This window comes from Cololabis saira, chromosome 14 (genome assembly GCF_033807715.1).
Source record: "Cololabis saira isolate AMF1-May2022 chromosome 14, fColSai1.1, whole genome shotgun sequence".
NCBI lineage: Eukaryota > Metazoa > Chordata > Actinopteri > Beloniformes > Belonidae > Cololabis > Cololabis saira.
In genome coordinates, this window is record NC_084600.1 from 25,802,805 (window position 1) to 25,829,367 (window position 26,563).

Here is a 26,563-nt window from a genome sequence, read left to right on the forward strand (position 1 = left end):
ACTCACTCCAAACAATGTCACAACTTAGTTATGCAGAACACAGCCTAAAGTTGCACTATGGCTGTCCAGATTAGTCAAACTAGGCATGCCGACACCTACTGACCACTGTAGCACGGCCAATCAGGGGCCCGATTCATTATTTACAATCATATCTGTGATATATGTTGCTAACATTTGCTAGGCAGCATTAGAAACTTTTCATCATGATTTTAACAGATGAGGTCAGATGTATAGTTACTCTTGTAATTTCAACTGATGTTTGTCTTTGTTAATTTAAATCAATAGTATCACTATATTCATCACCATTTCAAAATAATGGCTTATATTCCTTTCAGGTCAATTTTTCAACCAGTGGAGAAACTAGAAACACCAAGCACCAAAAGGCTTGAGAGGTTAAACCTTCAGTTTTTATTGTAAATTATCGACGTTGCCCATGACATTGTCAGTATTGAAAAAAAAAAAAAAAAAAAAAATCTCCTGAAAATGATGCAACATGCATATCAGGCCAGAGAAGTAAAAGCAAACATGTGGCATCAGGTTTGAATAGTTCAGGACACTGTGCACAGAACAGGAAAATAAAATGTTACATAACTGCAAAACAGGCTCAGAACTAATCCTGGTGGGAACAGGCCAGATACCGCCTCATCTTCCTGTACCAGCACAGACGACATACATACTGCAATGTTTGATACAACAATGTCTTTATTTTATCTTTTTTTGGTGGTAGTGGTGGGGTGGGGCAGCCGCGCTGGGCAGTTTCCAGTGCTTATAAAATCCATGAAAGACAAAGGACGTGAGATGCATGAGGATGAAAGGGTCATAACGGTATTCTCTTCCCTTAATCCAGCCAGCTTCAAGCAATTCAACAAACGGAGGGAAAACTTGAACAAAAAAAAAAAAAAAGAAGAAAACATTAGGAAGCTGGAGAAAGGATGGAAAAGAGAATAGTTGAAGATCATATAGCAAATAAATAGTGACTTTTTCTTCCAAAGTTCTAGATGCTATAATTCATCATTGGGGTTTTCAGGTTTGGCCCGCTCCACGGACTCTGAAAGATAAAAAAAACACAATTAAAAAAATAAATAAAAACACAACCTTAAACCCCTTTTGCACAGAATTTAAATGATCTGGGTACCTGCAGTAATTTTAATAATTAGAGAGGTTTTAATCCAGTGTGAATGTCTGTACCACAGCAAATGTCCTGCCCTGTTTTAGGTCATGTGGTCACCTTAATCCCATGCGAAGCACGGCAGTAATTCAGTGATGTGCGGGCAAGAATCTTTTTTTTGTTTTATTTGGAAAAAAACCAAACAAAAAAAAACACAACAAATAAAATAATACATCACTAAGATAAAAAAAATACATCACTTGCTGGGATAAATGACAGACTTTGCTTGTCCAGCATGAACACTCAGAACTAAGCACAGATGTTGGGACTAATTTAAGAATGACTGCAGGTCCACTGGTCCTTTTAGTCCAGTGCAAATAGTAAATTAGTGCTATGTTTCTACAATCATATCCTGATCTGTACATTACGGGCCAACTTGGGGTTCAAATAGCAAGTAACAAGTACTTTGTAATAATGAGCCCCAAAATAGCTGGAAGCTCGATCTTTATTACTAGACTGACCGGCTCCATCACAGCCAGCGCTGCCACAGAGGTGCAAGTACGCAAAAGCAACACATCTCAAGAACCAACTAATAAAAAAGGTTTTTATTATATTTGGCAGTTTTTCCAAAGTAGAGTTGTTTCCATTAAAGCTTTTCCTTTGCGATATTTCGGGTTGGAGAAAATAGGAGTATAGTATATGACTTAAAGTCTTGTTATGCTGGTCTGTGCCCTCTTTTTCTCTTCTGTACATGTTTGCAGGCCAGAGCTTCCAGAGCTGCATCCTGACCTGCAGTCCCCCCCTCTGACCACCTCAGTGTCTGCTGTCTACACCTGTTTATATATTCATCCCTGTACTGCACCAGTTAGCCATTATGTCTGTGTCTCTCCTTTATCTCTGTCTGTTTTCTCTTTTCCTGCTCTGCCCAGCTGGCCTCCAGCAGGAGGGTCCCCCTTATGATCCAGGTCCTGCTCAAGGTTTCTTCCATCCTAAATGGGAGTTTTTTCTTGCCACTGTTTGGCTTAAGGGTTTTCTCCCACTAGAAGAGTTTTTACCTGCCATTGTTTATGTTTATGTAATAACTGCTTTGGGGTCTTGTTCTGGGTCTCTGTAAAAAGCCTAGAAACAATTTCTGTTGTAAAAGACGCTATATAAATAAGTTTGAGTTCATCCATCCATTATCTATACCCGCTTTATCCTTTGTAGGGTCACGGGGGTCTATCCCAGCTCATTTCAGGTGAGAGGCTGGGGTTCACCCTTGACAGGTCACATATACTGTATACAAACAACCAGACACACTCACACCTACGGGCAATTTAGAATCACCAATTAACCTAATATGCCTGTTTTTGGACTGTGGGAGGAAGCCGGAGTACCCGGAGGGAACCCACGCAAGCACGGGGAGAACATGCAAACTCCACACACCCTGCTGGGCCTGGGAGTCGAACCGGGGACCTTCTTGCTGTGAGGCAACAGTGCTAACCACCAAGCCACTGTGCTGCCCAAGTTTGAGTTCAACTGAATTAAAATTAAACGGAGCCTCTACAGTTGCTGCCAATTTGAGAAATGATTTATACACCGGTTATTTTGAAAGTCATGACGGCAGTCAGACTTACTGACCTGTTGGTATTGTACCTTCTGTTGGTTGTGATTGGTGTTCCGAGTCTGGATGTATAGTGCTTTCCTCGGTGGGTGGGATGTCAGCTGGGTGCACCTGTTCTGGGATTTCTTCTGTTGGAGATACGTAAAGAAAACATGAAACACACATCAACACAGCCCTCCACTCCAGCTACATACATATGCATGTTGACCTACCAGCATTCGAGTCTGTGCTCTCCTGCTTGGGGGAGGGGTCTTTTTCCTCCGTCGTGTTACTGGGCGTGCTGCTTTTATCAGGGGTTTTGTCGTTTTTTACTTTCGTCTTGGGCTTGGCAAACTTGGCTTTATTGAGCAAATAGTTGACCTCTCGATCCAGCAAAGCCAACTTGGACTCGATGTCTTTGGAAAGCAGCACTGGTTTCTCCTTGGGAGAACGTTTCCCCTGCTGTGCGACTGTCTCATTCATCCACAACTGAAGAACACGGGGGGGAACACAGGTTCATTATGTGCAAACAAGGAAGGTGTTTGTGGCTCTAAAACAGGGGTCACCAACCCTGGTCCTCGAGGGCCGGTGTCCTGCATGTTTTAGATGTTTCCCTGCCTTAACACACCTGATTCTAATTAATCATCGTCATCAGCTTGACATCAAAGTCTGGATAGTTCTGTTGATGACACAGTCACTTGTATCATGGTGCAATGAAGCAGGGAAACATCTAAAACCTGCAGGGACACCGGCCCTCGAGGACCAGGGTTGGTGACCCCTGCTCTAAAAGATGAAGTCTTGGAAAGTAGTCTCAGTCATGTTAATGCAGGACTGGGTGTCACTTTAACATTTTTCCAATATCAAGACCAAAACTGACCCTAACCAACCCCAGACACAAACAGAACGACCATGAACAGAACCAGAACCACCCCGAGCACAACGGGAACCATCCCTGACAGAATCAGAACCACTCCAGTCCAGACAGATCCACAACCACCCAAAACAACCAGAACCCAGGTGCAAGAACCACCACCTAACAGAACCAGAACTTCCCCTACGCACAACCAGAACCACCCCAGACAGAACAAGAATCATCCTGAACAGAACAGTTTTTCCACAATAGATAGATGGATAGATACTTTATTGATCTCGATGGAAATTTAAAATTCTACATCCATGACAGAAGTGTCAAATGGTTGATGGATGGATGGATCATAATTACATGACAGCCTTCTCAGTGTGTCTGCTTACGTGCATCTTGATTGGCTTCTGTCAATCACTGTTTGTAAATATAACAGCTGTTAATCCCCGAAAGACCATTCTCAAAACACGGACACGCATAAACACCAATACCTGATTCTCATCATACATTTTGCTTTCAGGTGACGATAAACAGAGACAGAGAGGAAACCGTCTAACTGGAACACCATACATGTCTTTCTACATTCATACAGGTCTGCTTCTAGGTCTCTCTCTTTCAGGTCTGACTGCCATCAATTCTTTTTTTACTCTTCTACTTAGCTCCATTCTAATTCCTGTTCTCCATCCCTCCTTTTCCCCTTTCTCCATTCTCTTCTTGCTCTTAATCTTTATTTGGATTAATTTAAATATCTCAAGCAATTCAAAAAGGTTTTTCACCGTCTTCATACATTCCAACAAGATAGATGAACACCTACCGCTGTTTCGTTAATGACTTTTCCCAACATATTTAGCTCCACTTCAGTGAATATCTGGTCAGCATCTGGAATCATCCTGACACCCCTTCAACACAGAGAGGAAACAAAACTGAAAACAGTCGACACAAAAACAAACTGCCCACCTCAAAGTATCATGTTCAGTTTCATTATACTACACTTCTATCCACTCACTTTAAAAACAAGCTGGAACTGTTGAGCAAGCGGTCCAGTGCAGCCAGCCGGTCCGGCCACTTGCGTCGCTCATCTACTCTAAAAAACATGTCCTTGCACAAGGTCTTCAGATGAGACAACTTCTCCTTCAGTTGCTTGGTGGTTGCTGAATAGCCGTCCTCATCCATCCATTCTGACGCCTCACTCAGCTTGGCGGATATCTGCTCCTTCTCCTCTGCAGTTACCACCTGCTGGTAATCGTCCTGGTACAGCTTGTCCTGCAGAAAGATCCCAGGTGTTGCATTTTTAGGATTCTTTTCACTTTCTTTCTTTTTAAAATAATGATATGAATACACCTCAGGTATACGTGAACTCCTAAAACCAGTTATATTAAGTGATTCATATAAAAAAAAAAAAACACAAATAGACAAAAGAAAGGGAGAGAGAAAGACGTCATCACCACCAGCAGCAATCCAAGTGGATTCACAGCGACTCAGAGGTGAATGGCTTTAACAAACAGGCCACATGCTCATCATGTTACAAGATTCATCAGATACTCAATTATGTCAAGTATTTTTTTTCCATTCCAACATCAGAAAACATGCAAAGACCAGGCACAAGTTCTGTTACGAGGCAGCGCCTCAGAGAACATTCATCTCCCATCATTTTTACAACTTGCAATAAAAAGAAAAAAAGAACCCTGAAAAAATATAAAAGTTTGATTTGACAAATAATGATTTGACAAAATATATTGATTCAAAGTAAGTAGAAAATGTTTTCATCACCTTAAGTTCCCAAGATATGAGCAAATGATCTAAACTTGCCAAGTGTGCTGCTCTTAACTTAAACATGTCTCAAATAAACTTTGGCTAATTTTAAAACCTAGTAGCTTAATAAACTGCTTTAAGTAAATGCATAATTCATAATCTGATTCATCGTTTCGACAATGGATATTCAGTTAGGATCTATCTAGCCTTCAGCTGGAAAGTAAACCGAAGGTGTGAATGACGGAGCAGCAGATCGTGAGTCATGCAGCACTGCAGTATAAAAGTGAGTAAAACCAAGCAAAGCAAAGCCGGCAGCAGTGTAGTCTTAAGTGTCTAGACAAACATTGTCTCAAGGACAGAGTATTGTGATTACATCTGTGTATAAATTAACTGAACAAGTGACATGACAGAAGTGTAATATGCACTCAACGCTTGCATCATCTGTATTTCTCTAGAGCTGAGCAGTGTCTGTACAAAAGATCTCCTGAGCTCAGTCTGCCCCCCATAGGTGTTGGAGGTCAAGTCCTCTTTACGATGCAGATCACAATTTACAAATGTTTGGTTTCACACTGAGTCACTCTCATTTTCTCCCCCGCCATTTACTTTCTCGAGTCTCAGAATAACCTCTGCCATGACGTCGTCTGTGGCTCCGTGAAATAGTGTCAGCCTTGTTGAAACGGCACAATAAGCGACACACAGCTTTTGTAAAAGACTTTTGTAAACTACTGTGTTACTTTGTCAGTTTCAAAATGAGTCAGAGTAACATAAAAAAGCCCACCGTGCCACCGAGCTCAAACTTTCTAACACCTCACACATTTGTGAGACATTAAAAATTAAAATCAACAAATGTGCTGTATACAAATGCACAATTTTGAACTAAACCTTCCCTTTTGAATATTCTTATTAAAGTGTAAGCACAGATCAGTCATGGGCAAAACTAAAGGAACACTAAATGAACTCAATAACACAAAGCAACATCACTTATAAAAGCCCACACAGAATGCAAACATAGTTTCAGTTCCCCTGTATTTATGTGGCAAAAGTGCACAACTATCGAGCTTCCAATGTCACTAGTTATTAAATCCTTATACAGTATGACGTCTCCAACATCCTCACACATCTGGCATCCCTAAAGCAGGGGAAATCTGCAGCTCATGAAAATCCCACCGCGGTGCGAGGAGACTTGTCGTGTACTTGAGTGACAGCTCATTTCCTAATCAGTCATCGCCAGCATCGGCTAAACACAGCAACAATCTCCAACTTTAACATCGAAGACAAAATTCAACAACTGGATATTCATCTTTAACGTTATTCAGGCAGCTCTGCAGCTCCTCCCACATGCTGGCTGATCAGTTCCACCCTCTGTACACTCATATTTGCCAATACAACACTCTCCTGCATTGTTTCTGTTGTTGCTTCCTCAACAGTTTGTTACACTTTTTGTACATAAAGCTTTCCGATGCCATTCCAATTCCTCTTTGATAGTTGAATTCCACACATACAACTTTTCCTCCATGCTGTCCGACGTCTGGAGGAAACCTGTACTCTTTAATGCAAAGTAAACAATCTAGTCAGAAATCCTCATCTTCATCACACCGAGTTTCATATAAAACTCCAATTAGAGGCACCGCAGAGTTTTAAGCCACTGCTTCCAGCCACTGTATTAGTCCCCACAGGCCCACTGATTCTGCTGCCTCGGTTTTAAACCCCCCAGCACCTTTGCCGGGAATGGCAGCTCTAAGCATCGCAAGCTCTCCTTCCACGGGCCACTATTGGGTCCAATAGGGAAGTTTAAAACAATATTTTATAAAATAAGGAAAACGGCTGATGAGAGTAACAACAGTAGCAGGATGTAACAGGTAGGATCTATATTTACAAGATGAGTAACTGGGGAGATGTCTGATGACCTCTCAGAGGGACTGGAAATACATTTTTCCATCACAGTCATTTCCTCCTTTTTGTAAATAATGCTCAATTAAGAAGTTGCCTTGTTTTGTAAACGCATCAAGTTGGGAGCGGCTCTGACCGTCAACATCTTCTATGTAGCCAAATTGCAAATACATGTACAGAAGCATTGCCAAGTGCAGTTAGCAGAAGGCTTCTCTCAAACAGTAAATCTCAAAGATGTTGGGGCTTCAAAACCAAACAACTGCTTCACATCTCTGTTACCAGGTGAATGGAAGTGGTCAGGGATTTATGGCTGCAAAGGGTTAGTCAGGTTAATGGAGGCTGTAAGATGGTCATGTGCCTGAATGCATCAGCTTTGTGTGAGACACTGAAGGGTATATTTCAAAAACCACAAACATGATGGGTATCGTAAACATTGTTTTCTTTCCATCAAGCTATGGTTGCTTACCTGTGTCTCAAAAATAAAAGCTTCCAGACTGTTAAGCATTTTTTCCCTCTCCTGTTTGGCGAGATCTCTGTCGGTCAAATCCTGCAGCCTGAAAACACACAAACCTGCTTTAACACGTAACACTAACAACTGAACAAAACAAGTGGCAGAGATTTGAAACAATTTCTTTACTTTTTTTTAGAGGAAGCGACGTCGTCAGCATTGGGGACAAGAATGTCGTTGATGATCAGTTCCATTTCAATATCTTCAGAGACCTTGCTCTTTTTCTGTGGTTTTTCCTTCTTCTCTTCCTCCTCTTCTGTGTTTGCAGACTTCTCTCCATCCTTTTCCTCCTTATCAGGCTGAGACACAACATTTAGAACCACTGTAGCAACAGACCAAATAAACTTCTGAACTAATACTAGAGCACGATTACGCGTGGCAGGTCGTACCGTGGCTTCAGGTTTGCTGTCTGTGTCCTCCGTCTTCTCCTGGCTTTTGCTTGCATCTTCACTTTTCTCAGAAGGATCCGGTGTATCTTTGACAGCCTCCTGCTTCTGGCTCTCCTGTTCAGTGTCCTTTTTAGATTCTGGAGCCACTTCTTCCTCATCCTAAACCCCAGGAGAAATTATTTATTAAAACAACATGATTAAAAATACACGAAAACAACAACTCTTCTACATGCATCCTCAGTGTCCCTCATCCTCCTTGTGTCTTGGATGAAGAGGAAGTGAACCTGGATTCATGGCAAATTGGTTTTCTATGGCATTATATTTGTGCCTCATTTGTGAGTGAGCGATGAGAAAACTGAGTGCAGAGACTTTCAGAGACGTGCAGAAAAGTGCAGACGCGTTTGCTGAGCACCAAGTAGATCCTTGTTTGCTCCATCACAAGTTTTGTATGCTCATGTTTAATTTCTCGTTAAAATGTCATTTATGTGCTTGAACAATACGTTTTTCTTCACTCAAGGTTTTCCATGACTTTCTCAGAAATGAGGCACAAATAATGTAGTAGCCTTATAGGTGACTTGAAAAGAATAAAACAGCAACACATACACAGCATAAAATGAATGCACATCAGTCCAGGACATTCTGCAGATGAAGACGCACGTACCTGGACGGGTTCAGTTACGTTTGGAACAGGTTCAGAGGCTCCTCCTCCAAACAAGGTGGAAATGGTGTTACCCAGTCCTGCATCACAGGAAATGTTTCCATCAGTTTAACAATATGCATAAACGCAGGTTACAGATGACATCATTTACATATAAGTCTCTTTAAATTGCTCCAGACTCTTATAGAAACGTATGCTCACATACACAATATTATTTTTCATATTAACATATCAATGGCCAGCCTGGTCATCCTTAGGGACTTTGCCCTGAATCACCAGTGCCCTGAAAAAGGTCCTCCGTAGGAAAAACAAAACCTTCAGTGAGGGAGACAGAACTATTGACGAAGTACGTGAAGAAGTACAACAACAACTGAAAGTTGAGCTCAGATACAACATGGAGGAGTTCAGGAGGAAGCTGGAGAATAAGCTCCAGCAGAACAAAACAAGAGATGTGTGGAAGGAGGAGGACCAGATAGATGGAAGTCTGAATAGAGCTGATGAACTGAACACAGGTTCAGTTCAGGAACAATCCCAGCATCCTCCTCTCCCGCCCCCAGCCAAACAGACCTCCCATCCTGCCCCACCTCAGTTGTGCCCTCTTCCACAGTTTGTGAGACTGAATGGTTGTGTGTCTGAGCCTCTGTGGTCAGCAGGACAGGAGCACCACAGGGAACTGTGCTGTCACCACTCCTCTTCCCGCTGTACACCTCAGATTTCTAGTATCAGTCAGAGTCCAAACATCTGCAGAAATACTCAGATTACTCTGCATTTGGGGGGTGTATCAGTGATGGACAAAGACTGAGCACAGAGAACTGGTGGACAGCTCTGTGGCATGTTGGAGGAAAAATTGCCTCATCTTATATGCAAACAAGTTGAAGGTGATGATTGTGAACTTTAGGAGAGCCAGGATTAAGTCAGTTTTTCCATCATGGGAGAAAAGTGGAGGTGATGGAGGAAGATAAATATCTTGGTGTTCACCTGGAAAGCAGACTGGACTGGAGAGTCAATCAGTATATAAGAAAAAGACAGAGCAGACTTTACTTCTTAAGGAAGCTTAGGTCTTTCAGCATTTGCAGCAAGATGATGAATATCTTGTATTAGTCTGGTGTGGAGAGTTCAGTCACATCTGCACTCATCTGTTGGGGGAGCAGCATCAGAGCCAGGGACCTAAAGAAACTGAACAAGTTGATAAAGAAGGCTGGCTCCGTTCTGTTCTCCGTTCAGACTCTTCTGGATTTTCAGGAGATGATTGTGAAAAGGAGAATGCTTCATAAAATGAAGAAGATCATGGACAAGCCTGAACATCCTCTTCACAACACAGTGATTCAGCATTAGAGTCTTCAGATCCGCTGCAACACAGACCGCTACGCAATAAACCTCTAAAATAAATCTTTGAAGAGACCTAAATTATTACTCCAACAATTCATTTCCCTTCAAGGATAAATAAAGCATTTGTAAATTGAATTGAATGAACAGGAAATGCCACTTGTTCAGAGCTGAAAAACTTACTAGTTAAGGTGGATTCTTCTTCTTTATCCTCAACAACTTTTTCAAAGACAGACTCCACCTTGAGATGAAAAAAAAAAAAGATCATTTTTATATACCGGTAGGTATATTAAAAAACTATGTGATTATTCAACTAAAGAAAAGAATAGATAAATATAAATGCATTACATGAAAGGTGTGCCGCTTACTTTCCAGTAAGGAGCATACAGTACATTCAAACAAATTATCTTGGAACCAAGTGATACTTGCATTTCTGCAAATGTATCACCCAAAAAAACTGGATTAAAAAAAGAGGAAATAGTTCAATTGTGCCAATGCAATTTTGTGTTGCATGTCAGAACTTTTCATTCTGTTTTTCCCCCTGAAACCCCCTCAGATACCAGTGTGATTCCCATTTATGATGTACAATTTCAGTAAAGGGTTCAGAATGCATCTCACCCGATCCAGGAGAAGCACGCCACTTTCATCCATGTTGAAATAAGCTTTGATTCCTTTAGAGTCGGCATCTGTGTGCTTCTCAAAGCTGCTGCCCACTCCAGACAGCTTGACTGTGGTCAGGTTTAGTGAGCCAAAGACACTGCAACCAGTTATTCATTGATTAAATACAACTTAAATCATTTAAAGCACATTTGGATGGAAAAAAAAAGGTTGTTCTTCTAAGTTGGGTTTTAATCACTACATCATGAACTGTAAATGAACTAGATTGCAAACAAAAAACACTTTTTCCAAGATCTCCCAGAAAAAGAAAACCAACCTGAGGTCCTCTTCACTCAGGAAGCTGAGGTCACCATAGTTGATGTTGAAAGCAAAGTCCTCACTATAGCGATTGAATGTAATGACTTTTCGCTGCGGGTAGGGCGCCATCCTCTGGAACAGGATGCGTTTATTGAATTTCACCGTTTTAACACCTTCTTCTTCCATTTCCCGGGTAAACTCCACCTTAAAGAAATGATGTCAAGAGTTTGTGTTTAGGAATTATCTATCTTTATAGCTTTGAAACAACAAAAAAATGCAAAGCTGCAGACCATTGATTTGTTCTTTTTACTTTAAATCAATAAAATTAAAAGTAAACTTTGGGGAAGATGTTTTTGCCAAATCTAAATCCATTCATTTTGGATCATCAACTCAACTTGATATTTGTTAAAATATTGATATCTTCCAATTAAAGAACAGTACAGTATACAGTACATCAAAGCTATAATAAAACTCCACTTTTAAACATGTTATTGTGGTTCATATCTAGCACTCTGTGGCGGTGAAGATCTTGTTCCTACCTGAATGGGGAAAAGAGCTCCATCTCGAACCAGGAAAGGTTTCACTTTAAAGGCCTTGCTGAGGGCAGCTGCCTGGTATACGGCACCCATGGCCGCTGCCTCATCTGCATTGATGTTCTTCCCCAGCTCCTCTCTGCACACACAAACAAACCAATAAACACGTTTTCTGCAAGCAAGTCGGTTGGGACCATTTGAAAGTGAAAGAAATAAACATCTTTGTGGTCGACACTTACTTCTCCACAGCTTTGAGCAGCACTTCCTGAACCTTGGGTACGCGAGTGGCACCACCAACTAAAATCACTTGCTCAATTTCATCCTGTTGGCAGAACTATACTTTAGAACAGCAGTAAACAAGGAAAAAGGACTGCTTTGAAAATAGAGTACAAGGCCAGATGGGGATGGCTTTTGAGCCCAAAGTATGAGCAGTTTTTTATATTAAGGAATACAGTATTATAGAAATTATTCATCTGCAAAGAAACTGGAATAAAATCTAAAAATCGGACTCGGAAGGCATCTTCTAACTTTGCATTGGTCAGCAATGAACACTAAACTAGCCAACATTGTGCGACAGAATAGTCACAATCAAATCAAAACACAACAAGATAAAAAAAATGATCCTGACTGGTGTCTAATCTGACCTCACACGGCACACCCATGAGCCACAGCCACCCACTTCTCTTTCACACACTGATCAACAGGTAACGATGCTCATCGGGCTTCGGTGCCACGTCCTGCATCCTGGCGTTCATAGACGTGGATCCCTGCCACTAGGGCTGCAACCTACGACTATTTTTAACACAGTTTCATTTATCGGGTACTGAAATGATTCCTCGCAAAAAATGATTTAATCAATCAAATATCGGATTTATTCAACTTCAAATTCAATTAAAAAATATTTTATTATCTGTAAAGGGACATTAATTGTTGCAATAGTCATGATTTCAGTTTCTTCAAAGATTTATTTTAGATATGCTAAATCACTGTGTTGTGAAGAGGATGTTCAGGGTTGTCCATGATCGTCTTCATTTTATGAAGCATTCTTCTTTTCACAATCATCTCCTGAGGCTCCAGAACAGTCCAAGAACGGAGCCAGCCTTCTTTATCAACTTGTTCAGTTTCTTTAGGTCACTGGCTCTGATGCTGCTCCCCCAACAGATGAGTGCAGATGTGACTGAACTCTCCACAACAGACCCAATGAAGATATACATCATTGTGCTGCAATCGTTGAAAGGCTCTACTCTGTCCTTTGTTTCATACAGCATCAGTGTTGACTCTTCAGTCCAGGTGAATACCGAGGTATCTATCCTCATCCATCACCTCCACTTCTTCTCCCATGATGGACAAAGTATCGGACTTAATCCTGGCTCTCCTAAAGTTCACAATCATCGCCTTCATCTTGTTCACAAAGAAGATGAGGAGATTGTTCCACCACCATGCCACAGAGCAGTCCACCAGTTCTCTGTGCTCAGTCTTGGTCCATCACTGATATTGGTATCAGTGATAACATATACCGTATTTTCCAAACTATAAGGTCAACATAAAATCCTTAATTTTCTCACACATCAGCGGTGCGCCCTATAATCAGGTGCACCTTATGTATGAATCTTGCTGTCCCTACTGACCTCGAACTAGTTTTATGTGGTACACTGCGCTCGAAAATCTGTCAAAATGTTTTAGTGGGACTTTGGTAGCGATGAAGCCGCTTCGCTTGATTGACTGTCGGACCGTTCAGCTGACACATTAAAGTCAGTCCTTGGTTGATTATAGGTTGCAAGGTCAGACAACGTTAGATAACTAATTATGTAGTGCTGGCAAGCAACCATCATCCAACATCTAGTCAACATTACCTTACTGTAATAAGACATCAAGCCAACATTAGGTTTTTGGCGTAAATCTAATTTTCAAATCTGTATCATAATCAAATTATAATCAAATGTTGGCATACAACGTAGTTCCAAACTCACTAACTTTAGGTGTCTGCTATTGCTGGCAACGATGAACCAATCACAGAACAGGTAGTACGATGCTCACCTCCTCCACTTTTTATTTCTGGATTTGTGGAAGACGAATAATTTCTGTATTTGTTACAAACTGAACGATATGATACGAGTTATTGTGAATGAGTTGAATAAAGTTCGACTTACCAGACTGTTTTGTTTCACTTTATATACGTTTTATCATAACCCACATCACTCGGTATGTATGAAAATAGACCCATTCATTGATATTGCACCTAATAGTCTGCAAAATACGGTATATGACTGTGGATTCTTGAGTATTTCTGCAGATGTTTGGACTCATATTGACTTGTATTGTGAGTCTGAGGTGTACAGCAGGAAGAGGAATGGTGAGAGTACAATCCCCTGTGGTCCTCCTGTCGTGCAGACCACCTGGTCAAACACACAAATGTTCAGTCTCACAAAGCGTGGTCTGTTTGTAAGTTACTAATCCAGGTGATTGTGGAGTTATAAACCTGTGACCTCTGGAGTCCTTAAGTATTAACGGAGGCCCCACGACAATAAGCAAACTGCAGTGGGCCCTGGAAGGTGCTTGTTCGCTCATTCAGGTGGGCCAATAAAAGTCTCTCCAGGACTATCATGAAATGTTATAGTTACAGGTCTATGATAAGTGGGAGAGGATTGATAAGAACTTTTGGTACTGGAACAAGGCAAGACGTCTTCCACAGGACTGGAACCATATCCTGGCTCTCCTGGCCCGTACCATCGTTGGGATTCAGTCTCTTAAGTTGCCTAAACCTGACTGCTAGAGACAGAGCAGAAAGGTGGGGAAGTTGGAGGGGGGCTTGCATCTCCTGATGTGGTAGGAGACCACGATGGACAGCACAAAGTTCCACAGCTGAGGAGTAACAGGGAAGCTGTGGGTCAAGAGATGGGGTGTCTGTGTGGCAGGAGAGGAGGATGCTGGGATTGTTTCTGAACCTGTGATCTTCTTCATCCATGCCCACACATATCTTACATTGTTTGGAGCTTGTTCTCCAGCGTCCTCATGTACACATCCTTGTTGCCTCTGATTTTGACTCCCAGTTGTTTTTGTACCAGCCTCAGTACGTACCAGTATGCCACCCTCTGTGAAGGCACTTTTATTCTCATTGACGAGCTCCTTCAGGACAGGTTTATTATGGGGGAAGCATCTCACTGGTGGGGAAGATGTCTTCCACATAGAAGTTAATATAGTCAGTCATGGCATTGGTGTCACGCTATAGCCTAAAAAACATTCCTGCAAAGTTTCCCCAGCTTCCTGTGACCAACTCCTCACAGTCCTTTTAGTCAGATTGCCTCTGGATGGTGTTTGTGGGTGGAGGAGACGGACCCGCTTATGATCTGTCTTGCCAAGAGGAGGACGTGCAAAGGACGTTTGCATAAAACAAATCCAACATGTTTTCTATGTTGGGACATTTGATAAACTGTTGAAATGTTGGAAATGTGTCAGGGGGAGAGAAACGGTTCAAATCAGCAATGGAACCTGAGACGTGTTGTTGAGACTGTAGCTTGGCAACAGAGCAGAGCTGGTGATGTGACACGCGGCGTCTGCACCAGCTGACGGCGGGATGTAACCTGGCACTACAGTAACACTGGTGAAGTTTCTGGCTAGATAATAAAGGATGGAAACTCACAGCTAACAATGCATTATTCAGGCCACAGCAACAATGCATCATGTCACGTGTGCATGTCCTGGATTACACCATCTGTAGTTGACAAGCACTGCTTTTTCTCTTCAGGTCTGTCTGCCCCCATCATCTGAAAGCTGCGCAGAGAGACGCTTTACTCTGGGACACACTCCTGCAGCCACGTCTCAGTGAAACACGTGATACTGCATCGCTAAAACTCCAAGTTTGTCCTTGTTGGCGCTTCAAGCTCATCAATCTTATTAGCAGGAGACTGGACGTTATAGATGACCGTCCTGTTATCACCAGCAGGATTTGTCAGAGTACTTCTCTTAACCATAACCCCCCAGAATGTTTATGTCTAGAAAATGTAAAAACTAAGTAAAACAGGGCATTAAGTTATTTGGTGTGACAGAAGAGGATGCAGAGGACAGAGCTAGAGGGAGGCAGATGACTCCTAAAGAGAACAGCCAAAAAGAAAAGACTGGAAAGCAGATCAATAGTGTCTTTATGGTACCTCTTGGACATTTGAAATATAACCAGAGACAAGATTCACCAACATGTCACACATGTATTAACCATCTATGGTCACACATTTGTAACTTTAGCTCTATTGTTTCTCTTATATTGGTTAGTGCAAGTCAAAAGAAGAAGATGACGATGGGCTTGAGGCAGGAAGACGAGCTAAAGACAAGTTGACTTTGAAAAAGGAAAATCCGCTGAAGAGTAGAATAAGAGCTGAAGACATGAAGATCAGTTAGAGAAGATGATGACCTGAAGAGAAGATGAGCTGAACAAAGGAAGCAGCTGTGTTGGAGAGGAGAATGAGTTCAAGAATTTAGCCCAAACTCCTGCAGAATTTTCAGTTTTAGCAGAATGTAGTAAGTGACTGAAAGCCTTAAAAGGAAGAACTGATAGCCGTATTAGTGATAATCATTAACAAAATTCATGAAATGTATGACGAAGGTGAAAAACCTTTTTAGTTGCTGAATAACTTGAAATTCATCTTAATAAAGATCAAGAGGAAGACGAGGCGGTAGAAAGGGGAATAAAGGGAAGGCAAATATGAAGCAGGACGAAGAAGAGGCAGGGATGGTAGACAGAAGTGCACTTGGAAGGAAGAGAAAGGAAGACACATGTGGTGATATAATTAGACAGTTGCCTCTCTGTCTCTGCGTATTATCTGAAAGCAGAACTTAGATGAATTAGAATCAGGTGTTTGTGTGATTGTCAGTGTTTATAGATTACCAGCTGTTTTATTTACAATCAGTAAAAGAGAGAGATGCTGAGATGCTAAATGAGAAATTCTCAGTCAATCTGCTGAAGAAACAGCTAAACTCTACAGAAAATTAAATACAATTGCTGAAAGAATGCAGGTGAAAGTGTGAAGATAATGGTAAAAAGTAACTTAGACATTCGAAAACTCTTCACATAGTGGAAGAGAAGACCAGTTAATGATAGGAGGAGGCACTGAAAAGTTGAATAATAACTGAAGAGAAGAAGATTAGCTCAACGGAAGAAAGATGAGCTGAAATGAAGAAAAATCAACTGAGGACAGGAAGATGTGCTGAACTGAAGTAACTGGCCTCAAACGAAAATCAGCTGGAGAAGAAGATTAGCTGAAAAGGAAAAAAAAAAATATGGCCTCAAGACTAATGGATCAACTGAAAAGAAGAAGACTTTAAGATCAGCTGAAGAAAAGATGATGAGAAAGACAGGAAGATAAGCTGAACAAGAGCAGACGTGTCACTGCCAACAAGGGTATGGATAAGGACAGATGGACATGCGGTACATCAAGGTAGAGAAACTGAACTACAGACGGACATGGAGACATACAGAGTCCACTGTGAAGTCTCCTCAAGTTAATTTATTGCACCAAATAGTAAAATAAGTGCGCTACTGCTGTCAATCACAGCACCTACACTTCCAGCTAATCTATTTGTGGAACAGAAAAGGGGAGTAGAGTGGTAGGGGTTTTCAGTTGCCCTCGGTAACCAGGGAGAAGTGTGTATTAGGGCCCATGGCTCTCTGTACTTCTCCATGTATTAGCTGCATGCAATTTTGATGTTACAAACAAAGCATCATATTTATAATATTTGCTGAAGAGAAGATGAGCTTACGAAAGGAAAATAAGCTACAGACAAAAAGTATTTCGAAATAAAACGTTGACATGTGTAAAATCAGCTGAAGGGGAGAATAAAAGCTTAAGACAGGAAGAAAAGAATAAAATGAGATGGAGAAAATGATCTAAAGAGAGAAAGCTCAGCTGAAGAGAAGAACTCTGTTTTCAAGGAGGATGAGTTGAAGAATTTAGCCAAAACTCAAGCAGAATGACCACATTTAACAGGTGGCTGAAAGCCATAAAAAGAGCAATTGATAGCTGAAGTAGTGTTGCTAGTATGTATGAAGAAGGTGAAACCCCTTTTCAATTGTTAAACAACTTGAAATTCATCCAAATAAAGATTAGGGAAGGAGAAGAGGCCCAGGTAGTTGAACGCTGACTCAGCGTTCAACCAATAAATGAGGAGAAATAGGATCACAACAAAATGCCGAGTCAGCATTCAACCAATAAATAGAGATGCAGGGTCACAATAGGTTCAATGCTGAGTCAGCACTCACACCAATATCTTTGTATTTCAAACTTTAAGCTGTTTATGTTGACTGATGTCACTGAAAGAAACAAACAGCATTACTTCTTTAAGAAGTATTGTCAATACTAATCAACAAAACAGACGTGATGACATAACCAACTAATAATTGATTAATAAACTCGTTGGCAACTAATTTTGTCATTGATTTTTGTCATTGCGGCCCCACTTGCTATCCATTTCTACCAAACTGTCCAAGCACAGACATGAGCAGCACTCCCGTACCGTTGGAGCTCGTCTACCCAGCTGTTCTGTCTCCACTGTCCTCAGCCCAATCTCATATGTGTGAGAAGCACAAACTGCATTGAAAGACACATTTAGAAGTGAGCTCTGAGAATACTGACCATCTTCATTTCTGCCGCTGCGAGAGCTTCGTGCACGGGGTGAGGAACTCTTTCAAAAAGATCCGCACACAGCTCTTCAAACTCAGCCCTGTTCACCTTAGCTTTGAAATCGATGTCCTCCATCAATCCCTCCACCTGCGGGTCAAATGGAGGCGTCAAGAGAGAAAGCAGACTCATTCTAGTAAACAGACAGTGGTAAAGTTTAAATTAAACTCACTCTCAGGTTCATTCAAACATACATAAGCGACAACCAAAGAAGCTACTGATAATGTTGACTGTTTGATGTAATTAAAGACTTCTCAAAGTTTCTGTAGCATAAACAAAGTTTGTTTTCCACTCAAAATATATTTCTGTATCTGGAAGACATTGTTCAACAAAATCCAGTCCAGTTCATGGATGCAGCATTTGTCTAAAACAAAATCCTTAACATTTTACAGAGAAGGTTCAGCACAAGTTTAACACAAACTAATGTAGCCCTATTATATTAGTTACTAGCGCAAGAAAAAAAAAAAAAAAAGTGATTTGCAGGTAATAATTTGTCATCTGCACGAACTTCATGTAAAATGTGATTTGATTTTAATTTAAGTCACATTAATAAACAAACAATGGATTTAAGAAGACAATGGTATAGTTGCTTTTTGAGGTGATCCCAATACAATCTGGGTTCAGTGAGCGAAACAACCGAAGACAAATTCCCTATCTGGCATGTTCATACTTGGGCAATAAAGCTTATTCTTATTCTCTTCTTCTTCCCTGGACCATTCAAGGATGCATTTGTGGTCAAAGATGAAAAGACTGTTGGCACAACTGTCCCACATTCAAATGAATCTTCTTGGAAAGTAAACAGGGTGTTACGTGACGATCGGATAACATTTAGTGGTAAATTATTTCAGAAAAATAAATAATTCATTAAAAAAAAAAGAAGTTAATTCTAAACTTTTTATTGCCACTGTATATCATTCTTTTTTGTGAATGTCAAGGCTTTTATGGCTGGACAGGAAAGGTGGGGTGGAGGGAAAGGGGAGGACATGCAGCAAAGAGCCACAGGCCGGACGGGGACCTCTGCTGGCTGCACAAGGGCAATGACCTCTGGTACGCCGCTCAACCAACTGCGCTATACAGGGACCCTGGCACTGTATATGGAATCCAGTTTATTAAAAGTAAATTTGTAAAATAATTGCTAAAAAATAATCTAACCAATATCAAAATAGAACAGATCTCCAATTCAGTCTTTTAGCATGTGAGAACCTGGCAAAACTATATTAAAGGGGACCTATTATGAAAAACAGGTTTTTTCTTGCTTTAACATATATAAAGTGGTCTCCCCTCAGCCTGCCAACTCAGAGAAGGAGGAAAGCAACCAAATTCTGCAGTGTCTGTACAGCCGCCCGGATGAGCCGTCCAGTGTCATGTGGCTTCTACGAGCCGTTCAGATTCTGCTCCCGTCGTTATGTAACGACATGAGTGATTTCCATAGGTCGGCCTCCGCTGTGTGAAACCACGCCCACAACTAACTCCGCCGGCCAGAGCGTCTGCCATTGTTTCGAAGCGTATAAGTGTATCGTGTGGCTGTTTCAACAACGAGGGACAGTAAAAATGAGGTTTTGCATCGACACTTACCCTCATAAAAGGATCAGTACCAACAGCACGGACCCGGCAACTGCACACGAGTCAGCAGTAAGTGACGTTAATTTTTTATGTTATTTATATTCATCTACAAGTATGATTTTTGCATGGGCTAAGTATTTAGCTTAGCTCGGAGCTCCGGTGTTACTCGTTAGGTAACACTGGAGCTCTATTAGTAATTTTTTTCTGTCGATGGTTTCAGATCTCCCAAGCAATGCACCTGAAGCTGTTCAACGACACCTTGAGAAGACGCACGGTCCTTCCTTGAGCCAGCAGTAGTGCATAAATATTATTTATATACAACTTGGTGTATATAAACAGTGTGTGGTGTATATAATGTTCACAAATGTTTTTTTTTTTTTTTTTTTTTTAACAATAAAGTTGCCATTTGTGAACATGCAGTGTTGTGATTTCTTTACAGTTAACATGATTCATTTGTCTTGTAACATAAGAAATGAAATGATGAGAAATCCGAGTAAATAACTGTGGTGGTGTAATTCAATTAAATCTTCCTGTGTGAATTAGTGTGAAGACGAGGTGACCCGGATCCCTCTTCATGGAAGTAAAGGCTGATTTATGGTTCTGCGTTACACCAACGCAGAGCCTACGGCGTAGGGTATGCGTCGATTTAACGCTGAACCGTAATTCAGGCTTAAGATCCGTTTACACTGTGTCATAACTGCATGCAAGCGTCCGACTATCGTGTTGAGCTGCGTGACATCGGACGCTCTCTGTCCACACTGAAACCGTTAAACTCGCGGCCAGTTAGGACAGTCCAATACAAAAGCAATGGGATTGATTTTGTCGCTGAAGCTTGCTCGCATGGGACACGGTTTAATAGTGTACGGAGCCGGCTCTTCTGCCCGGAGACGCTTGTTTCCTCCCCTGCTACACGTCGTTCAGACAGCCAATCAGCGCAGAGCCTCATTATCATAACCTCCCCTCCCTCTCAGAATCATTCACAGAAAAGGAGCTTAGAAGCGGTAAAACCTGGCCCAGAGGCTTAATTTCTCATTTATGTAGAAAAAACAAGCCTTTGATTGTTTTTAAGACATTCAAGGCCCGTTTAAAATATACGTTAAATGCCATAATAGGCCCCCTTTAAAAGTCCAAAGCTTCAGATTGCTACTTTGATGTCATGTGATATCATTCTGACAGGGTCACACTACTAGCCAGAGAAACTGAAGGCTGAGGTTTATATTTCTGGCCTCACCTGTGCTGTGAAGTCCATATTTGCGCTCAGAACAGTTTTCAACCTCTGAGCTTCTTTGAGCAGCTTGGCCATGGACCGGTGGTTCTCTCGTACATCGTTCTTGCTTTTCTTCTGCTCGTTAAAACATTTGGCTAGATGGTCACGGAGGCGCAGGTCCATCTCAAAACCCCCCAGCCCGCGATCAAATCTGGTGCCAGATCACAAAAGTCACATGTTAGCTTTACACACGTAGAATCAGCATACGGGATACACAAACACACAGCTTTGTATGGATCTTGTGACTCACCCAACACCTCGGATCTGTAACTGGGGCTGGGTCCCAGAGTCTTTGGTTTTGACAGTCTGATATGTGACAATGGTGGCAGTAGTGCTGCCTGCACCCATGTCATAAAACATCACATTCTGAAACAAAACACATTCATGTTGTCAGCATTCTGAAATCATTCATCTGCTAACTTTGCTGCTGGTATTCTCAGTGAAACAGTTAGGATAAATAACATTTGTAGTGAACGGCTGAGATAATGACAGATCATGTAACGCTAGAAACAGTGCAGTTTATTTAGGCCTCAGTTTCTCAAACGCTCCTCAATGGGACCTTTAGATCCTGTGATTTATTAGCAGAGTAAGCCAGCTGGCACTGCCCAAGTGTTGCTAATTTACAACTTTGACTTCTTAATATCAAGGGTAACAGACTTCACTGTGACAGTAAATATAAGTAGAAATTAGGGATTAATATATAATACTAATGCATGTAATTATTATAATAATTAAAGCTGTAATCAGCGTTGGTCAGGCCCTCGCAACTACGGCCATTGCCCCCCAGGTGCCACCTAATTCCTATAAAGTACCTTTGGTTTCCCAATTAAAGTCACCAGTTCATCGTGGTTCTGGAGTAAATCACTAAACATTTACACACATACGAGTGCGTCTCATTAGCCCTGTTCAGACTGCAGACAAAAGTGGCCCAAATCTGATTTTTTGGAGGGTCGAGTGACCAGGTCAGACTTCTTCAGGAGTGTGAACACTCAAATCTGGCCCAGGTTTGCTCTGTTTTTGAAAAAAAGCTAACAAAATGGAAGAACGAGGACACAGTGGTTGCAGCGCCAAAGGAAGGTGACGAGCCTCAAAGCTAAATTTAAAGAAGGGAATCAATGTCACAGCTGCCATTACGCACACATTTTGCAATACAAGCGAAAATGCTCACTTCCTCTATAACCTCCCCAACTTTAGTGCAACGCATGCTTCATCTGACATCTTTGCTATTGTTCTTTTGCGCATGCGGGTCGGTTCGAAACCGCAAACAGTTCGCACTGGAACCTGATATAAGCCACATTTTAAAAGATGATATTAATGGCCCAAAAAAAAAAAAAAAAAATTGGCTTTGAGGAAAATATCCGAATTGAGCATTAGGACTTGCAGTGTGAACAGGGCCTTTGTCCATCTTCAGTGGAAGCTGGCTCAACTGCTGGAAATACATCAAATTCATGCATTGAGATTTCCTAATTTTCATCATATTGTCTTTGTAGTTAGATGTGTTCAAGCTTCATGTGTCCAGACTGTCATGGTGACATATTAAATTGATATCAAAACATTTTTCAAAATACACTTGATAAACAGCATACAGTCGCCTTCAATACTGAATCACGTTGCTAGCTGAAGACCCGGCCGTGTGGTCATTAAAAGCTAAAAGTAGCAATAAAACATCCATCCCGTCATCAATGTTTCCATGACAGGATGGACACACTTTTTTTTTTTTTTTTTAATTCTGATACCGTTACACATATTAAACATATGACAGCAAATGCTTTACTGATTTGTAGCATTAATTTTGGAATATTTTATGTGGTTATATAGTTAGAAAGTGCTTAACACAGTAGCAGAGATCTAAAACCAATAAACAACTTAAAATAGCAGGAAAAAACAATATTAAAAAAAAATACATTCCAAATTCCCTTTAAAGAGGATCTTGTCTATATAAAACCCGTCCCTACAAGTAAAAAAAAAATTGCTCGCCCAAAAGAGAGGGGGCAAAGCTGCAGAAACCGACAGCCTGTATACTACAACAGTATAATAAAATCCTGTAATGACGGCTTTTAGTTTTCGTTCCACCCCAAGAATTGAAGTGGGCCCATCTGGCCACCCCTATCAAAGATTTTTGGAGGCGCCCCTGTCCATGCCCACTTGAGGCACCCTTAAAACTTAGTATGGCAAAGTGCTGAAAAAAATCAATTTTCGTTGTGGAAAAATTAATAATAATGATGATGATAACAATAATAATGATGATAATCAGCATGATTTCAATAGGGTCCTCGCACCCTTGTGAACGGGCCCTAATTATTTAATGGCACTGCACAGGCCTATAGTCAGGATAAAAGATAGGATTTGGAAATGTGGCATTATAATTGTGATATTACAATAAACATTTCAATTTGCAAAATAAAAAATTTTGCAAATTGAAAAAAAATTCAAGCAAAAAATATATATATTTTTTCCTTTTTAAAATTGTGATTCTCATGTCTTACGGAATCGTGCAGCCCTACTATGAGACTACAACACTGACTCCTCAACATGTGCATTTGGGATAAATTCACCTTCACTGTGCTGTTGATATCTTTCCTCCTGAAAACCCCGTAGTTCAAGGCCACCGCTGCGTTGTCGTTAATTAGTTGAAGAACCTTCAGACCTGCCACCTGTGCGGCATGCAGGACTGCCCTCCGCTCTGCCTGGTTGAAAAAGGCTGGAACGGTGATCACCACGTCTTTAATTGGCTGTTCTGTGGATTGCAGAGAATAATTAAATAGGTCAAATTTACACATTATGTATTAATACCAATCCATCCCTAAGCAAACCAACCTGCAAAGTCCTGAGCAAGTCCACGTGAATAATTGAGCATCATCCCAATGAGTTCTTCAGGAGTGTATTGTTTGTCTCTGAAAGAAACAGAAGCTTTAAGTTGCAGCAAAACTAGAAGAGTTCAGCAATTCTTTTGCTTGATAAACTCTTTAAAATTATCATCTGGAGGTGATCGTTTCATAACAGCAGTAGCAGTTTAGAAAGCAGAGCAGGGTAATCTGTTACACCAAAATATTATAAAATACTAAGTAAACAAAAATTCCTAACATGAGTAAAGTTAATTTAACGGTTGGATAAAAAAAAAAAAAAAAAAACTGTCATGGATATTAGAAAACAACAGTTTCAATAAAAATTAAACAACTGACAAAACTGTGTGTGTGTGTGTGTGTGTGTGTGTGTGTGTGTGTGTGTGTGTGTGTGTGTGTGTGTGTTGCTTGAAAGGGCAGGAGGGAGGGACTCACTCTGAGCTAAAGTAAACTGTGCCTCTCACTGGGTCCTCCTGCAGCTGGTGTTCAGGAAAGCGTTTCTGGTAGAGCTTCACATGTAAATTATCATGCTTTTTACCCATAAGGCTTTGCAGGTGTCTATAAACAGTTTTGGGACTCTTCACAGACTGAAATGAAACACACAGAGCATTAATTTTAAAGAGTTACAATGATTGCATGCAGCTTATCTCAAAGTCAAATCAATTACTTTTTGTTCAAAGTAAGAATATGAGGATGATAATAGACACATAAATCCATTTTAGATCATACCACAGCTAATGCATTGTCTCCAAAATGCCTCTCTGTTTCTTTGAGACACACGGCAGTGGGTGTTTTCCTCCTTGACTCCCTTCACACAAATAACAATCATGACATACACTGACAACTATTGTGTGAGTTTTTACTTATTCATCAAACGTCTGATGACTTAAAAAAAAAAGAAGCTAGCACTTACTTGTTTAGAACAATCTCCATTGGCACACCAGGTTTCACTATTGCAATTTTTATCCACTCACTGCCCAGATCAACGGACATGACAGCTAGAGAACCTGCAATGGATGTACAACATCAATTGTTGTATGTACTAGCTCTGTGTGTCACTGTCCAAAAAGCATTAAAGAAAAAGCGCACACACACACACACACAATATCCATACATATACACATACAGTACAGACCAAACATTTGGACACACCTTCTCATTCAAACAAATGGGGAAGTGTGTCCAAACTTTTGCTCTCCTCTGTGTGTGTGTGTGTGTGTGTGTGTGTGTGTGTGTGTGTGTGTGTGTGTGTGTGTGTGTGTGTGTGTGTATGTATATATATATATATACACACACACACACACACACACACATAGCACTCCTTAAGACTTTCGGGACCTGCCATTGCATTTCAGAAAAAAAATATAAACTGATAAATGAAAAGGTAAAAGTACCTGTATAAGAAGGCAGCATTGCCACAATTATGCAGATGAGAGGAACCAGCACCGGACTCCTCGGCCCCATGATCAGCTGCAGAGCTAAACATGTTTTCATAAAAACACAATTACTCAGTTAACACATATCCATATTTTATTCCATCCACTAAAGAGTTTATCTAAACTTTGACTTTGAAATTGCCTCATGTCCTACCCATTTCAACTCTAAATTCACATATGCTGCCCACAGCTGTTGTATGATCATGTAAAACAAACTTGTTCGTGCTTCTATGCTCTTGTTTCTCCAATAATTGAAATAGAGAGAGGTTCTATATGATTTAATTTTTCAAGGGTGCATATGACTGATATGGCTAGAGGTTTAAAAAAAATACAAAAATCAGAAAGACAGAAAAAGAGTGCATGCAGACCCCACATAAGACGACTACTGAAAACATGATGCACAAGCAAACCCTTCATCTGATGAACATCTACCTATATTTTATCAGAAACACTCCGGCAGTAACCAGGAAGCGCCGGCGGAAGCATGGGACTGAAGGCTGATTTATGGTTCCGCGTTAAATCAACGCAGAACCCACGCAGTAGGCTACGCCGACCCTACGGCGTACGCTCTGCGTCGATTTAACGCAGAACCAAAAATCAGGCTTGAGAGAAAGCAAGTTACTCAGGTGCAGGGAAGTTAGGGTTTAGCATTAAAACCATCACACCCCTTTTAATCAATACAAATTCAGACCAAACTTGACAGTCCGTGGTCTTACCCAAATACCAAGGTTAAATGATAAAGCCTGAGCAACAATCAGTGTTAGCTGCAGTCTGAAACCAGCAGCAGGGATGACACATGACCACTCACCTTGTATCAGCCACAACAAATGAATTATAAAAGGGACGGCCGAACAAGCTGGGCTTTTCCAGAAGGGTTACAGTGTTTGTTCATGGAATAGCCTCCATTCACTGCTGTTTTGTAGTTCCCTTATCAGCGGCTCTCTGCGTGCACCCGGGCCCGGAACGCGGCATCAGCTCATTGGATCCACACGAACAAGCGTCAAGCGCAGCACGATGAGGCAGGGAGCTTCCGGTCGGTGGTTCAGGGGCAAACATGGGAATAATGCACTTAAAAAGAAAAGCTGGAGCCCCTACAATTTATTTATTTTATTTATTTATTTATTTATTTTACACAATGACAACAGTAAATTTTTATCATACAAGGACAAATAATTTGTGCAGGAGAGGAAAAGAAGCCCGAAGGGCTTATAAAAAATCCTCCCCCTCAATACAAAATCACCAAAACAAATCAATCAATAGAAA

General features: G+C 41.0%; 1 protein-coding gene across 2 annotated transcripts; it reads right to left on the reverse strand.

The window, feature by feature from the left end:
• Nucleotides 1–393: 393 nt before the first annotated feature.
• hyou1 (hypoxia up-regulated 1) lies at nucleotides 394–26,275 on the reverse strand. Of its 2 annotated transcripts, none has more exons than XM_061740239.1 (24): nucleotides 26,109–26,275; nucleotides 25,259–25,342; nucleotides 24,778–24,871; nucleotides 24,594–24,672; nucleotides 24,300–24,451; nucleotides 23,839–23,915; nucleotides 23,577–23,758; nucleotides 21,272–21,387; nucleotides 20,986–21,172; nucleotides 18,147–18,281; nucleotides 11,763–11,845; nucleotides 11,530–11,662; nucleotides 11,010–11,194; nucleotides 10,694–10,832; nucleotides 10,259–10,316; nucleotides 8,753–8,829; nucleotides 8,092–8,250; nucleotides 7,832–8,001; nucleotides 7,661–7,748; nucleotides 4,559–4,815; nucleotides 4,367–4,451; nucleotides 2,924–3,179; nucleotides 2,744–2,839; nucleotides 394–1,048 (listed from the first exon to the last, which is right to left on the reverse strand). In XM_061740239.1, the coding sequence occupies exons 2-24, from the start codon at nucleotides 25,326–25,328 to the stop codon at nucleotides 1,002–1,004; spliced, it is 2,925 nt and encodes a 974-aa protein (XP_061596223.1). In that variant the 5' UTR covers nucleotides 25,329–25,342; nucleotides 26,109–26,275; the 3' UTR covers nucleotides 394–1,001. The 2 variants fall into 2 exon arrangements, with proteins under 2 accessions (XP_061596223.1, XP_061596222.1); XM_061740238.1 differs by having other exon boundaries at nucleotides 2,729–2,839; nucleotides 26,109–26,274.
• Between the last annotated feature and the right edge of the window lie 288 nt (nucleotides 26,276–26,563).

Excerpts from the sequence above, each read along its gene's own strand:
- hyou1 (XM_061740238.1), bottom strand. The coding sequence starts at position 25,328 with ATGGGGCCGAGGAGTCCGGTGCTGGTTCCTCTCATCTGCATAATTGTG. Across the intron at positions 8,830-10,258 it reads AGAAGAATCCACCTTAACTA|GACTGGGTAACACCATTTCC; the intron begins GTAAGTTTTTCA and ends CCTGTGATGCAG. Across the intron at positions 4,816-7,660 it reads CTTTTATTTTTGAGACACAG|GACAAGCTGTACCAGGACGA; the intron begins GTAAGCAACCAT and ends ATCTTTCTGCAG.